Source organism: Cupressus sempervirens, chromosome 2, assembly GCF_028749045.1.
Source record: "Cupressus sempervirens isolate cs-2001-9-10 chromosome 2, ASM2874904v1, whole genome shotgun sequence".
NCBI classification, from domain to species: domain Eukaryota; kingdom Viridiplantae; phylum Streptophyta; class Pinopsida; order Cupressales; family Cupressaceae; genus Cupressus; species Cupressus sempervirens.
Genome location: NC_143119.1, coordinates 121528995 through 121544556, shown reverse-complemented (window position 1 = coordinate 121544556; position 15562 = coordinate 121528995). Strand labels below are relative to the sequence as shown.

Sequence of the window (15562 nt, the reverse complement as noted above, 5' to 3'; positions counted from 1 at the left end):
TAATTTAGTTTCAAACCATCCCTAATTTGACCTGCCTAACTTATCAATTTTCAAACTGACAAATCAACAACTTATTTCCAACATTGATCATTTGAAAAAATTCAAATCATAGATATCAATAATTCTTTATTATTTAAACCAAATAATCAACACCTCAGATTTTGTAAGTTTTGAACTAAAAACATCTTCATTATTCCAAACCAGATGTGATACATAGGGTGATAGTGATTACTAGTAGCCCATATGGTTTAATGTATCCAATGAAAACTAAATACCATTTCACACATAATTTGAGAATCAAGCCACTTAATAAAATGTTGAGCCATATTCATTCTTTTCTTCAAAGACATGAGCCTGGGAATTCTTACCATATAGATATTGCACATTACACTTACAATGCCCGATGACTTGCAAGTTGAGATGGCATAGAATGCTTTGTAAGCCATAAAAGCTCCACAAAAAATGATATAATATTTATAAAAATCTTTAGACATTCTCCAAATAAACAGTTGTGTGATTTGTAAGAAGCTTTTTTTGTTTTTTTAGTCTATGATTAGTTCATTTGACATCAATGAGAAATACTAATAGGCAAATCATGCAATTATTTTATGGAATTGTGGACACTTTCTATTCAAAATAGCGGCACCATAAGGGTAAGAATGGTGTGCAATTTTTTGAAACAAATTGCCAAAAATGTGTCATTTTTTTTCTTTTATTTATGGGGTAAGGACCAACTCTTTGAGCATCAATTTTTCAAAATTTAAAAAGCTTTTTAATGAGCTTATGAAACCCATACATAGATTTTATGATTGAACTACATCATTTTTTTAAAGATCAAGCCCATGAGTAAATGGTTTGTACATTCATGTCAAAAAGATTTTGCTAAGTTTAAGCTAGTGTTTCGACACAATAAATCAAAGTTTGTAATCTACAAAAATGGTATAAGTGCCAAGCATGGCAAAATATATGACTAGGGTTTTCTAAAAATTCAGTCTCATCAATGTAAGTGTGCAAAGGATTTTTTTTTGTAATAAAACCAATTTTTAGAAAATATATTTAGCTAAATATAAGACTCGCTTTATTTTCTCAAACTAAAATGCAAAGCAGACTAACTCAAACCACTTGAATTTTTTCCTTGAACATTCACACTAAACTTGTGCAGAAGTTCCCATCTAAGAGAAAAACTCAACCCTCCCTCTTACCAAGGAAGGAGTTATGCACCAATATTCTCAAACTTCCTTTTTGTTAAGAGCAATCTTGCATCACCCAAAAAATATTTTCATTTCAATTTTTTCTATTTTAATAAGGACTAGTAGACAGGTTACTATTTATGAAAACTTGCTATTTTGAGTAAGTTTTTCATACAAGCTCGGAATGTTCTCATTTTCTACATGAAGGTTCATTTTAGAGTTATAAGCCTACCACAAAAATCTCATTGCTCTAGCTTAAGTATTGGAGAAGTTATTGCAAATTTTCGGTGCAAAAAGTTGCAAAAAAATCTTCAAGCTCACCATTGGAGGCCTTAGAGCACCCAGATGAGGTCCGAAAACTCAATGGAAGGGTGCTTGCATTGTACCGAGTCTGTAATTCACGAGCTGGCATTTTCAAAAAGTGGTTATAATAGCCAATTGGAGCAACGGTTCATGAATTATGGTCTTTCAAAATTGGGCTACCTAAAATATCTAAAATATTTGTCAAGAATGTATTTGGCCAACCCTATATGTATCGTTAGAGTCTGTCGGCCCTAGCTATTAAGTTTCAATGTCTAGAACCTTCTCAGGCGGCATAAAATTGCCTATTTAAGAAAGGCCCGAACATTGTACAAGACAGCTTTAGGTGGTAGTTTGCAAGTTAGTCTTGCAGATTGTTGTAATAAAGGCACCCATGTGGGTTAGCATATTGTACTTATGAATTATGTACTTTCGCATTTGCGGCACAAATAAGAAGTCCATATTTTGTTCTCATAGTTGTTGTTTCTTTGTTTTTGTTCTGTGTATGGTATTAAAGGGGAGCACCCTTCATCAAACAAGCAATTACCTCTTGATTAGAGGAGATGGACTAGAGCTTCATTGCTCCCTTCTAAATCTATTCTTTGATGAATTGATATGTTATCTCAACATGCTTGGACGTATCTCAAAACGCTAAATTCTCTAAGAGTTTGACATTACTTTGATTATCACAATAAATGACCATGGAATCCTACTCATGATCAAATAACCTTGCAAGTAACTTGAGAAGGCAAATGACCTCACAATTAGCAGTACTAACTGACATATACTTTGGCTATATTTGACTTAGTGTCGCTAAAGTCTACTTCATTCCAGACCAAGATACCATTCTAAAACCCAAGCTCAAGCAACACCCTAAGACACTTTTCCTATATGTTTCTCTACATACCCAACTAAACCCTATATATCCTACAACTTTACTTCACCATCTCCAAGATATCTCAAGCCATATTCCACTATGTCAGTAAAATATTTGAGCACATACTTTGTTGCTGACCACTGCTCATGTTTAGGCTCCACTCTGAATTAACTCAAGGTGTTCATTGCGAAATATATATTTGATTTGGTGTTGACCAAGTACATCAAGGAAACTATTAAGTTATAAACTACCAATACAATGTGGGATCATTGTAACTGATACAACTCGCAACTACACATAAATCAACATGAACTATTCTTTTACATATGATTTTTCAATCATTTAAAAAATTATAATTCATTCCTTTGAATGACAATCTATATATCAAACCTTAATCTTGCTCTTACCTTTATACTAATTCACCTAAAATCTTATCTCCCAAAAATCAACATTATTTACTTAAAAAAACATTATTATCACTTACAAGGATGAAATGGAATATCAATCTCAATCGTTAATGCATATAAGACTTTCACTTTTGTCCTCCAAAGGGAAATTCAAAATAGACTAACTTGAACCACTTGAACTTTTCCCTACATATACATGTTGAACTTGTGTAAAAGTTCCTCTCCAAGCTAAAAAAACCCAACATTGAATTGAATTATATTTACAAAAATAAGCGATCAAACCCACTAAATCCTTAGCCATCATTGTCAAGGAGGTAGCAACATAAAACTACATATGTGATAGACGAAGATGTATAAATGGTGTATATGTGAAGCACATGATGATGGGTTAGAGTTCTCCCCAAATTTATCCAACAATCTTAAATGTAAGCACCTATTTATAAATCTAGCTAGTGGAACAAGTTTTGTTAAAGTGACATGGTGCAATCATAACTAAATTTTGATGGTTCCATATACATAAATCTTTGGCTTAATGAAAATTCTTGTTATGCCTTGCTCCAACACTTTTCAAGCATATGTTTGGACACTTTTTCAAGTAGTCTTACAATGGCAAGTATTCTTTAATGAAGTTGATGCATTTTATTACTCTTTTTGATTGATTAAATGCCTAGTGGCTTTTGAAAACACTTACCGTCTTTCTTTGTGGATCACACACATAGTGGCATGCTTCATCTTGAAAATTAGTTAAGTACAAGTACATTGGAATGGTGAGTTGGAGAACAAAGATGATGAGGATGAAGATCAAATCTCAGCTTCGAAGTGGTTTTAAGTTCATTTGCAATCTACCAAGATTGAATCATGTGTAATCTTTTTGATCCTTTAGTGAGAACAAAAGGCAAGGTTCATCATACCATTGGACAAACCCCTAGAATGAGTTCTTTCATTACCATGACTATGGAAGGAGCCCAACCTCTAGAAGATCACTTTTTTAAAGTAGCACTTTGAAGAGCTCAATAAGTTAGGATGTAACCCTAAGAGTTCACTTGATGCTCTTCAATGGTTATGATCTATAAGCACAATGTTGTCTTCGAGTTATTAGTACATTTGGATGAAAACTTCTCAACCACAATTGCACAATTGTTTTTTCTAGAGGTAATGGATGGAGTACATCCTTGGTTTTTATTTGTTATGCCCAAATGCCTTGTAATCTAGGTTGCAAGGTTTGGACCCTACCAGCCAAGTTTGTGTCCTTCTCAAGTCCAGATTCTTGTTGGTTTGTGGTGGGTCTATGCAAGGCTTGCACCACAAATTGTGGGTCCTTGTGGGTCGACGAATTCACAAGGACCCACTGGTTGCGTTGCAAACCCTTCCCAGACCCTATGCAAACCCTCAAGGACCTATGAGGACCCACAACCCATGAGGCCAAAAAGTATGTTAAAAACACTATATATATATATATATATGTATCACCATTAATTAAATAAATTGTGACACTAAATATCAATAGCAATTGAATTAATCCAAACCCGATACAAAGATTTTTTAAAATATCACACCAAATTGAAATATATATTGAATATCTGGGAAAAATATTGGCAATCAAGCCTAGTCCTAAATATTGTTTATCTCTCTCTCACATATATATATACACACACACACGAACCCAAATGGAATTTATTTTTTCCCGAACCCACAAACTCGTACACGAATCCAAACCCAACCCCGAACCAGCAACTTAGCTTATAATTGAATTGGCAGTTTCTTCTTGTTTATCTTTTGATATAGGAATAAGGGCCACCAACAGCCTTCTTGTATTTGTCGAAAGGAAACATCACCTGATTCAAACAAGTAAAAAATGATCTCTATAGTCCAAGTTCTAGATCAAAAACATGTCAATGCATAACAATTTCAAGAAAACTTCAAATTACATTTCCATGGTGCGACTCAACAATTTTGATGATTGATTCAATACAATATTAATTTTAAACAATGCAACATAATAAATAGCAATGTCACTTCAATTAGAAAGATTGAAGAAGCTACAGGTTATGATCTCCCCAAATACAATATAAAGTTGTATTTACCAGTAGATAACATAAATACATAGCTAGCATGTAATGGTCTGAGTATGAAAAAATTCATAATACTTCTGCAGCGACATATGTACTTCGTGAAGCTTTTTTCCTCATGCAGAAGCAGAGTTCATGTTTTACAATGTTTTTGGATAAAACTCGTACGGACATTCCAGTAGTCTGTATTTCAATAAAACAGGCCATGTCAGATAAAACTTCAATTTGAAAATATAGAAAAAACATATTAAAACGATGTTCTACACCTTGGCAAAAGATATACTATATATTTAGCTCCCTAGCATGAGAGTACTTAACACCTTATCAGAAGCATGAAATGTTGAAAGTGCAAAGTTGAAATTGTGCAGCAGAACAATGTGATATTTAACTATACCAATTTCTTAGAAACATGGCCACTTCTAAAATGACTTGTCGATCTCAGCATTGAAATGACAAGCAATATGCACCTTCTCTCTTGAGTCTTGATGACAGTAGATGTACTTAAATCTGGAAAGGTAAAACATTCTTCAACTCTAAGTCAATATAAAGCAGTGGATTTTAATAGTCTAGAGTTTGGAAAATGATTCTGTTGGAGCATAGAGGATGAGAACTGAATGTGTTTCACCCCATCTCTTCGGAGAGATTTAGGATCAATCCCTGACTTATGGGCAGCAATGACACCCAATGCTTCCCAATAGTTTGCAACTTTCAACTGCAGAAACAATAATTAGTTTGTAAAAAAATGGCTTCTCATTTAATCCTCAAGAAATATAACCGAAGTACCAGAACTCGGCTTATATTCATTCTATCATGAACACTTTTATTATGTCAAAGTCTTATTTGATTTTTCTGCAAAAATAAATAACAATTTACTTAATTCGTAGATATATGTCAAATCCTTGAGTTTGGCTACAGATTAAATGTCATTACCACATTAAGACCTAGTTTATCAGGAGTGGCATCCAGAACTGTTTCATTCTCCTCAACACCAATAATCAGCGGCTGAATATATTAAACAGAAGGAATGAGTTATCACAATATACTTTTCTCAATACAAAGAAACAAATATATAAAACAACAACTAATGGAATTACAAGATGACCTTTTACATGACTTAATAATAAGCTTTCCTTCTTACCTTAGATCCTACTTTATGTCCAAAAGCAAGAGTTCCAGACCCACCACAAGCATCAATAGGAACTACAACACTGTCTACAGCATCTGCCCATATACAACCACGCCTTGAGATACAACCAGGATATTCTTCCTTTTTAACAATATACTGGGGTGCCTTGCTTAGACCAGCTAGTACAGATGGCAAGAAGGTATATCCAATCTAACTCATCCATATAGTAATCATTCCATTTAGCCAGAAAAGACCAAAGTTTTCAAATTCTAATGAAAATATGAAAGTGAACAATGCCTTTAAATTCTGCATCTGCATGTAAGATTTAGTGTTGTTATTATACCTCTTCTGCAGCGGACCTAGGACAAAGCAATGAATCTAAGGGAAGAGGCAACAATGCAGGAGCATGTGCACAAGGAATGTGGAATTCCTTTACCACAAGGTGGCTTATTATAGCCTCTACACCTGCCAAGACATCCACTCCCTGTAAAAGACACAGAACTAAGATTATATCAAAATGACAATAAGTTTTTTTCTGATAAAACATGGACAACACAGTGCACAATATACCATCTAACGCGGCACCATTTCCACAGAAAAGACTTCCACATAGAACCTATTGAATCCATATTCAAACAGAAACAACTCTTGTGTTCAAGGAAAACAAATTCTTGAGGATTTTCTGAAGAAAAAATGATGTATATACTTCATGAGTTTGTAGAGGAGAAGAACCCAACTGAATGAGCTTGATAGACCTAACCTTTCCTTGCCGGTAGTCCTCCAATTCATCCAGGTTATCATCTGGAAACCGACCGACAACTGCTACAGCATTCGCACCTGCACAATTGATAAGAGTGTCAACTGCCCTTAGCAGTGAATCAGGATGTCCAATCCGTCCTGTGGACTGCCCAGTATGTCCATCAACCCATTTTTCTACCTGCAAACCACATGCAAAATTATTAACATATATGAACCTTAATCTAATGCCTTCACCACTTTTTGTATCTGTGTTTAGCACTTATTAAAGGAATGTCGTTTTTTATCGGTTTCTTTCTTTGTATAGTTGGAATTTGTTTTTATATAAAGAACCTATATTTGTAATTTTGTATTAAGGGTAAGATATTACAAAATTCCAGCACCTTCTACAAGTCATTAAGGCCACACGGTAGTGGTATATTGTTACAAAAACAGTGAATACAGCCTCTAGAGAGTCATTAACACTAACAGAGCTATTAGTAGAGTGAATGTGCAGACTGTAAAATTACATGGGAAAATACTACCTATGCTAGCATCCTAATAATTAGTAAAACAAAATAAAATACTAACCAGCAAGTGTGTTAGGCATAACAAGTTGCCTACTATCAAGCTAACATGAACAAACAAGAGCAAATAGATATGTCTAAATACATATTTTTATTATTTTTATTTATTAATTCCACTCGTTTAACCTCAGAAAACCCCCTGCAATCCCCCCACTTAATGACTAAACCGATAAAATTCCAAGCTTATTGCCAAAATTAACAACTTTATTTCCACTATGAGGTTGTCATTATACCTGCATTCTGCTTCTCTTTAGGGAAATAATGAATTGTTTCATTATGGACCAACTAGCTTGTTATGATGTTGTACCCATGCAAAAAAGTTGTATTAACTCAAGTTTATCAACTGGAAATCTTCACTTACAACCTTGATTTCTTTCAAAATCTTATCTTCTACACATCATATTGTTGGTTCTTTTTGCCAACCCTAAAAGATCATAAATTCAAGCACTTGGAGAAATTAGTGCATCATTGCAAAAAGGAATGCAGGATGCACCAAGCAAAGAAATGTACCTAAATAAATCAAAAGGGTGAATGGGAAGAGTTTCAAGGATGCGTTGCTAAAGGCGGTGTATCAGCCCATGTAGTGATTTTGACACACGCCTCAACAAAGAACCAAAAGACTTACAAAAAAATTCACAATATATTGGCACATAACAAAATAAAAAGTCAATAATTTGCTGAGCAATGGCACCTGCCTAAACTCAACAAGTCTCTAAAATAATAAAAATACAACTGGATTAAGGAAGAAGATGCATCAAAATGAAGTACCGAAAAGAATGGAAAATATTTGTCAAAAGAAGGACATGCATTGAAGCAAAGAGTGACAAAAAGGCAATGTACAGGGGCATGGTAGGAAAACAGCATGCACTTAACAAAGGTAGCTTATTTTTCGAGGAAATATTACTTAGAGCATCAATGCATGCCTCTTAACAAAGACATGCCAAAACAAAGAGTCTAAAGCTTTAAAAATCTTTAAAATGAGTGTAATATCATGCGCCTCAGCAATGGCATGTGGCTAAACAAAAGACTTGAACTTGGTTTATACATTCACACCATGTATGCATCTTAGAAAAGAATATCATATTACCTACCACCAAAAGAAGATTTGCTAACATGCAATGAAGGAACCAAATGTAACTTCACAAAGGAGTAAAATCTTGAAAAATTTGCCTCAAATGTATTGATGTGCGCCAAGAGTCTAGAATGTGATGATACAAAAGAATCTTGTTCAAATATTTAGTAGGTGCATCAATGCATTCCAATACAAAGCAGCTTGGGTACAATTAAATTTTCCTTTCACTACCACCACTATAAAGGTGGTGGCATTTTTAAAAATTCAAGTCTATAGGTGTGCCTATATAAGGACACCCATACAAGGAGGGTTGAATGTATTAAAAATAAAGTACTATTGTATTGTATTTTTATAATAAGTACTTAGGACAGACTTCAAAAATATCCTTACAATTTTTAAGTTCTCATCCTTCCCTTTTCTATTTCCCAATTTTATCCTTTGTAGATAAATCTTTTAACTCTTACTTAAGGAGACTCTCTATTCAGTTTAATATTGAATATCTTGCTAATCATTCCATGTCTTGTATTGATTATAATATCGTATCAGATCCAGCTACAGAAATTTCTCAGGAATGGTGAATGCATGAGATGTACAAACTGTTACAGTGACAATTCATACACATGACACAAAAGGACCAAAATGTGGTACATTACGACATCACATGGATCAGCTAAAAAAATAGCAGATTTTTCTTTGATAAGTTTTTGGACGGACTTTTTCACACAAATTTTGCAGCAATTATGCATGCATCTGAGAGGAATATCATTTCACCTACCACCAAAAGAACATTTGCTAACATGCAATGACGGAACCAACTGAAATTTCACAAAGGAGTCAAATCATGAAAAAATTGCCTCAAAATGTATCTATGTGCGCCGAGAATCTAGAACGTGACAATACAAAAATTATCTTGCTCAAAAAGTTTAAAATATTTTAGTTGATTGATGCATGCCAATATAAAACAGCTCAGGTCAATCAAATCTTCCCTTCATTATCCCAATATAAAGGTGGTGTCTTTTTGAAAAGTTTGTCTAGTGTATAGGCATTCCTAAATAGATACATGCCTATACAGAGGAGGCTTGAATATATTAAAGTAAAATTGTAATATTAAGTTTATAATGGTCAATTAAAGGATAGACTAAGGAATACTCTTCTATTCTTTTAGTTTAGTTCATATGCTCTGCTTTTTCAGTTGTCAATCTTATTCTTCACAAACAGATCTTTTGTAATTCTAATTTAAGAAGACTGTGACTCCTCAATTTAACATTGTAAATCATGGTAACCATTCTGTTTTATATTTTTCATAATATGGTATCACAGCCATCTACAGAAAATTCTCACAATCACTGAACATGTGAGTTCTACGGATTGTTAAAATGGATTCACGCACATGACACAAAAGGACCAAAAGGACATCTTATGGTACAATATGGCATTGCACAGATCAGCAAAGGAAAATCATAGATTTTTGTTTGAAGTTTTACCATAAAATAATGCTATGTTTTCCAAAAAAATAAAAAATTCAAGAGTTATGCAGTAAAGTTGTGCTTGGTGTCTGTAAGCATCACAATGTGTTTGTCCAAAATATGTGCAAAACGTGCCTAGGTTTTTTTTTAAGATCATGTACCACTTTTTATGCAAATCATGCACATTTTCCCTAATTTTAAATTTTTTTGGTGATTTTTCCAAAAAAAATCATGGGCCTTTGGTACAGCCAACAAGTTTCTGCATTATGTTTTAATCGATTTTTGAAAAACTGTGGCTTTTCTGTAGTTTGTTTTTGACATTTTTAGACAAAATCATAGTTGTTGGGATTTGTTCCTGGTACTTTTTTCTATAAAATCCTAGTTTTTGTAGAACAGACAGGGGTTGACAGGGAAAAAATCAAATATTTGTTCGTATCTTATTTGCAAAACACATTCACAATTTGCAAACTTGAGTTTTTAAGGATTTTACAGAGTTACTACAGCAGCGTAATAATAACTTCTTTATTTTCCATGAAATCATATTGCAGGAGGGATGGCTTCATTATCCAACATCATGTCGGAAGGAAGTCAGTGCTTCATTGGCAAAAATTACAACACTTGCACAAAACCAAAGAGCAGATATTTTAAACAAAACACAAGAACAAATATACACACAGATTTACCCCAGGAAAAACCTCCTACTCAAGGGGAAAACCCAGCCACACCCAAAATATATCCTTAATTTACTACTCAAAGGACTCAATACAAAGCTCACAAGCTTTATCAGGAGATGAAATAACCAGAGATTGTTGACTCTTAACAATCAAGATACCTGCCTTCTAACAGTTTTTGGGCAGATCTGCTAAATCGTTCTCCTAAAAAAACCTCCAAAATATGCAGTATATTAGACATGATCACAAAGACCTGATATATATACCAGATATGCCATTCAGTAGTATATTTCCTTCTGCCACTCATCTTGGATAGACTTTCCAGGCATTTGAAGGGTCTCCACCCAAGCATACAAGGAAATAGCGATTATCATAGCAACCAATGACATCCATACAGTAATAACTTTTTATTCAAATAAGACCCAGCCAAGAGAATATTAAATACTGAGAAAGAGCAACATGCGGTAAGAAACTTGATGGTTGTTATGCTTCATGTCATCCCCAATCTGACAACAGCCAGCAAACAGCAATTTTATCCGAGTATAACACTCGACAGTCCTTTGATTATCAATGATCCATGCTGGAATGGATTCTTCGATACCCATCTGCCACATATACATAAGATCTACATAAGGAAAGAAGACACAGCCGCTACAATAAATGGTGACCTTTCAATTCTATTGACCGGAAGAGCTTTCATATGCTGACGTAGAACACTCACAGACTTAAGTCTCCCAAAAGCAGAGATACATAGCAAATGTATCAGACATAATACAGATGCGATCACAGGTACTCAGATAGCTTAAACATCATACAAAAGCAATCATCAGAGGAATGAAGGAGCTCTCTCAAAGCTACCATAAACATTAACACTTGAAAGCAACACATACTCACATTTTTTGAGTAGGAATGCCTTCATAAGATCATACTCGGCACTGACACTCGGCCAGTAGTTGCAAACTTGTAAGTAAATACCATGACAAGCTTGATGACAATGATCAAGAAGCCATCATCCTGATCAAGTTATCAGTTACTAATGAAATGTTGGAGAACAAGAGTGCTCCCAAGAAATTCTGGGCTGAGGCAATTTACATTGTAGTTTATCTTATCAATAGGTCTCTAACATGGATGATTAAAAAGACCCTAGAGGAAGCTTGGTCTGGGAGGAAATCAAGAGTGAGTTATCTTAAGGTCTTTGAATATACTACATACGTCTAGATTTCAAATGTAACGAGAACAAAGTTGGACTCAAAGAATATGAAGTTGATGTTTAAAAGGTACAGTTAAAATCATTACAGCCTACAGGCTGATTGATGTTCACACCAACCACTTGACTTTCATCAAGGATGTTGTGATCAAAGAACAAGTCAAGCCAAGGTCAATGGGAGATGGGGAGACTTGGAGGTCTTCAGTACTGGTACTGGTATTGGCACAACAATTTTTCAAAAATAGGAGATGGGGGTACTTGGAGACAACATTTTTTTTTAATAGTTTAAAGAGTCTAATACTAAATACAAAATAATAATACTGTAAAACTAATGACTAAAATAAATAATAATAGTATTTCACATTAATATAGAGTCAAATATTTCAAAGCTCACATAATCACATTATTGTATCTCATAGTCATACTTGTTTTCCGAATATTGCATATGATCATTCATCATATCAGATTGATAATCGCTGAGATTATCATTACATATTCAAATTTTAAATTCAGAAAAGTATAGTTTGATACTAAATTGCTGATATGCAAACAAAAATAAACAAACTTAGTACATTTAATATTTACTTCTGGGTGCGATTGTGTGTAAGTTTAACAGCATCAACGTTTCGGATCATACTCAATGATCCATCATCAGGATGAGAGAGCTAAGAGAACATAATGGATCAAAAATGAACAAACTTGGTACATTTAATATTTACTTCTGGGTGCGATTGTGTGAAAGTTTAACAGCATCAACGTTTCGGATCATACTCAATGATCCATCATCAGGATGAGAGAGCTAAGAGAACATAATGGATCATTATGTTCTCTTAGCTCTCTCATCCTGATGATGGATCATTGAGTATGATCCGAAACGTTGATGCTGTTAAACTTTCACACAATCGCACCCAGAAGCATAAATATTAAATAGCATGGATTCTAGAAATCTATTACAATTTAAGCTTAGTATAGTAAACAAAAACCAGAAATCTATCTAGTACTAGTATGTTGATGGTACTATCATCTACTCCACAAGGTTGTCATTTAACCATTTAAATTGTAATTGGTCTTAATTTTTGCATTAAAAAATATTAAATGACGGCTAAAATAGACAAAATAATTTAATATTATATTTTTCATTTATTTTTTAATCAATAGACCACTTTTTGGATTAGCAGACAAGGAGATTTTAGGAGACTACGTCATGAAGTCTCCAACCTTTTTTGAGGTCTCCGGAGATGCAAAAAGTCTCTGAGATGTGTCTTTTAGGGGGGAGACAAGTCTTCCCGTAACCATGAGTCAAGACCTTTCATCTCTCTTTACAGATCAAGGTTATTGAATATCAACCTTTAAAGGCTAAACATTCCGGTGTTTGACTTCCATTGGCTCCAACTAAAGAAAGAGAAGATTCTAAATGTGTGGATTCTCTAGGAAGGTAGAAGTACCAGAAGATTTTCCGAAAGAGAACCTAGATCAACATCTAGATGGCATAGCAATAGGCAGCCCAATCATGATGGAAACATTGATTTAGATGGAGAGGTTTCTAAAATGAGACCCCGAGTGATGGGAAAGCACCACTGTTGATGTTCAGGATGACGAAATGATGGAGGATAAAACATCCAGAGTCAAGAGCAAGCAAAATAAAGTTTTCCTTCACCCTTATGGCCAATCTTTGGTGAGTTTATGAGCCCAAGGATTTTACAAAGGCAAAAGGTAAAACTGAATGGGAAAACATAAGACATGGTTTCTTTCAAAACTTCCACCAAGAAGGAACCATAGGCTGCAAATGGTGTACAAAGTCAAGTAGAAAGCTGATTGGTCAAAGATCATTCTGCTCGTCATTTATTTAGATGAGATTGTCATTACTAGTGAGGCACATTTGAGTTCTGAGTCGAGTTCTAACAAGGTTGAGGAAACCTTGTCGAGCCCCATCACTGGTTTCAAAACCATTTGCAATGACTGACAACAAAAACATAAAACATTTCAAGTTTTGAAAGCAGCAGTTCTTTAGAAGTGTGAAGGTTTTGAGAATCTTGTCAGAGTCCAACAGTGTTGTGAAAACCTCATTGAGTTTTGACATGGCTTTGAGAACCCAGTTAAAATTGTGATATTGCTATCAGGATTTAACTATGTGATTTTGAGTCAAACTCGTTGACCCATGTTTCATGAGTAGTGATTCAATATGAATCCATCTCTCATGAGAATAAATGGAACACTTAGCACTCATTGGATCTAGGTGATGCTCACAGGGGTGAAGCACCGAGACTTCCCGAGAGGTCACCCATCCCAGTACTACTCCAGCCTGAGCACGCTTAACTATAGAGTTTCCTCCATGGTTAAACCCAAAGCTCGCAACCCCATTTGCAAAACCTACACCAAGTGTTGTGCCTTATGAACCATTCATTAGAAAGCCCCTTAAGCTCATCAATTGATAAGTAGGAGATAATTTCCACAGCAAGTCAAATTGTGATATTGCTATCAGGATTTAACTGTGTGATTTTGAGTGAAACTCATTGACCCATGTTTCATGAGTAGTGATTCAACATGAATCCATCTCTCATGAAATAAATGCAACACTTAGCGCTCATTGGATCTAGGTGATGCTCACACGGGTGAAGCATCGAGACTTCCCAGGAGGTCACGCATCCCAGTACTACTCCAGCTTGAGCACACTTAACTACGGAGTTTCCTCCATGGTTAAACAAAATGTATCACCAAGTGGTAGAAGGGCTCAACAAGGAGGGTGAAATCAAATACAATATGACTCTAGAGGATTTCCCATCATACAGTGTCGACAATGTAACAAATGGGGACACTTTGCGAGAGACTGTCAAAATAAGACATGTTGATGTGAGTTTTGTTCCACTACAACATGCAAAATCAAATACTCAATGTTTTGAGATGAAACATTGACTACTCAATCCTCTCTTGATATAAGGTCATCTCCCATGCTAAGCTTGCAACGTAAGATCATGAAATGACTTCAAAGTTTCTTCTTAATCGTGGACTTCACTCAATTTTATGATGCGATATGTTGGTTATCACAGAGGGACTTACCTATTCATTCAATGGATATCAACTCTTTCTCTAATAGATTTGGCTTTAAACATGCAATGTTATGATCTTCAAACCTTTGCACCTCACCCCAAACTTAAATTGACTAACTTCTACTCCTAATTGTGAATGCAAGGAATCATGGATGACTTGGACACTACTAGATAACTTGGAGACTACTAGATGTAATCTCGCTAGCAACTCCACCCACCTAATGCAAGCTTCTAACGAACACTCAAAACGGTTTTCAAATCAATATCTCCTCTCCAATCCCATCAAATGGATGCAAACTAAAGATTCAACATCAATTGAAGTTTGGAGCATTAAATCATCAACTTACTGCACAAGGCACTCCTACCATTGACAAGAGGTTAGTGGCCTAGATTTGTTTGAGTCAAGCAAATAAACATCCCCAACAACTTTCATTCAACTAAACTACTTCAACATGAAAATAAATCTTCTCCAAGTGAAAGATTGAGGAAACCATGCAAATACTACAAAGCAGTATTAATTAATCCACCATGAAGAACCAACAATGAATTATCAATTACTTTGAAAAGCATTATAGCAACAACTTCATCAAGTCTCTCCCTTAGCTAGCCTACTTTAATCTCCTAGCTCTCTACTACGTCCAATCTCTAAGCTAATGAATTACAAATGAGAAGGCCTTGGCCTTTTATAGTAGTTCCATTACAACAAAGAGCCAAAATCAAGGGTCAAGATTTAAAACAGGCCACCAATTAATGGCCCAATAAGAAAAATACAATGATTTTGATAGCCAATGAGAAAGTAAGATATCGA

General features: G+C 34.8%; 1 protein-coding gene across 3 annotated transcripts in view; it reads right to left on the bottom strand.

Moving 5' to 3' along the window:
• Positions 1–4680: 4680 nt before the first annotated feature.
• LOC149571312 (uncharacterized) overlaps positions 4681–15562 on the bottom strand; it is a 69578-nt gene continuing 58696 nt past the window's right edge. For 2 of the 3 annotated variants that reach the window (XM_089812861.1, XM_089812863.1), the window contains 6 exons: positions 6730–6906; positions 6313–6453; positions 5982–6179; positions 5774–5845; positions 5238–5555; positions 4681–5026 (listed from right to left, as the gene is read on the bottom strand). In XM_089812861.1, the coding sequence (XP_089668987.1) occupies positions 5382–5555; positions 5774–5845; positions 5982–6179; positions 6313–6453; positions 6730–6906 (762 nt within the window). In that variant the 3' untranslated portion in view covers positions 4681–5026; positions 5238–5381. The remainder of the gene's footprint in view (positions 5027–5237; positions 5556–5773; positions 5846–5981; positions 6180–6312; positions 6454–6729; positions 6907–15562) is intronic. The other variant, XM_089812862.1, reaches the window with a different exon arrangement.